The 1115-nt window shown below is 62.5% G+C and overlaps 1 protein-coding gene across 1 annotated transcript in view; it reads right to left on the bottom strand.

The window, feature by feature from the left end:
• LOC104127449 (epithelial discoidin domain-containing receptor 1) overlaps positions 1–1115 on the bottom strand; it is an 8207-nt gene that overhangs the window by 3574 nt on the left and 3518 nt on the right. The window contains exons 5-6 of the mRNA XM_035895651.1: positions 843–945; positions 3–68 (exon numbers count right to left, since the gene is read on the bottom strand). Coding sequence (XP_035751544.1) covers positions 3–68; positions 843–945 — 169 coding nt within the window. The remainder of the gene's footprint in view (positions 1–2; positions 69–842; positions 946–1115) is intronic.

Raw genomic sequence — 1115 nt, forward strand, 5'->3', positions numbered from 1 at the left:
GCTCGCTCTTGAATTCACCCAGGCCTGGCCCCCCGTCCGTCAGCTGGCCCAGCCCCCCAAACTGCAGCCTAGGGGGGGGTGGTGGGGGTGGTGGATGAGGGACACCCAGACGCCTGGGTCCCTCCATCCCATCCCACCTGGGAACTCCCCATGGGGCAGCCCTGGGGGGTCAAGGGGTTCCCAGACACCTGAGTCCCTCCATCCCACCTACCTGAGAACCCCCCCCTAGGATCTAAAGCACAATTTGGGGTCAATCAGGGCTGTTTTGTGGGACCTTGGGGTCAACTGGGGCCAACTAGGACCAGTTGGGGCAATTTGGGGACAGTCTGAGACACTTTGGGGAGAGTGGGTGACAGCTTGGGGCTGTTTGGGGCCCAGAGGTGACAATCTGGGGACAGTTTGGGGCTGTTTGGGGCCCAGAGGTGACAATTTGGGGACAGTTTGGGGCTCTTTGGAGACAGTTGGGGGCAGCAGGGAACAATTTGGGGCTGGTTTGAGCCAGCGGTTGACCATCTGGGGACGCTTTGGGGACATTTGGGGACAGTGGTGGGTGGTCGGGGATGATCTGAGGACACTTGGGGACAGTTTGGAGATGTCTGGGACAGTTGGGTATGGCTGAGGGCAGACTGGGGACAGTTTGGGACCATTTGGGGACACTTGGGGATGGCCAAAGCTGTCTGGGGACACTTGGGGACAGTTTGAGGACCAATGGGGACACCTGAGGACAGTCTGGGGCCACTTGGGGACAGCTTGGGACCACTTGAGGATGGTTTGGAGCCATCTGGGGCCAATTTTGGAGGCTGGTTGGTGCAGGTGACCCTTGGGGACAGTTGGGGACTCACAGGCCAACGCTGTATCCATCGTAGGTGGAGTCATTGAGGACAACGGGCGCCGGGTCGAGGGCCATCACCTGTCCCCGTGGCGCCGTGTAGGACAGGAGCCCGGCTGGGGACAGGGGACACCGTCACCACGAGGCCACCACAGGGGTTGGGTGGGGGATGTGGGGATGGGGGGCCACCACCCTGGGGCCACCCCTGGGGGCTGGGGAGGAGGTGACACAGGGGGGGGTTGAGAGCGATGGGGTGGGATGGAGGTGACGCGGGGTGACATGGGGT

The sequence above is a fragment of the Egretta garzetta genome, unplaced genomic scaffold, assembly GCF_000687185.1.
Source record: "Egretta garzetta isolate BGI_Z169 unplaced genomic scaffold, ASM68718v1 scaffold1016, whole genome shotgun sequence".
Taxonomy (NCBI): domain Eukaryota; kingdom Metazoa; phylum Chordata; class Aves; order Pelecaniformes; family Ardeidae; genus Egretta; species Egretta garzetta.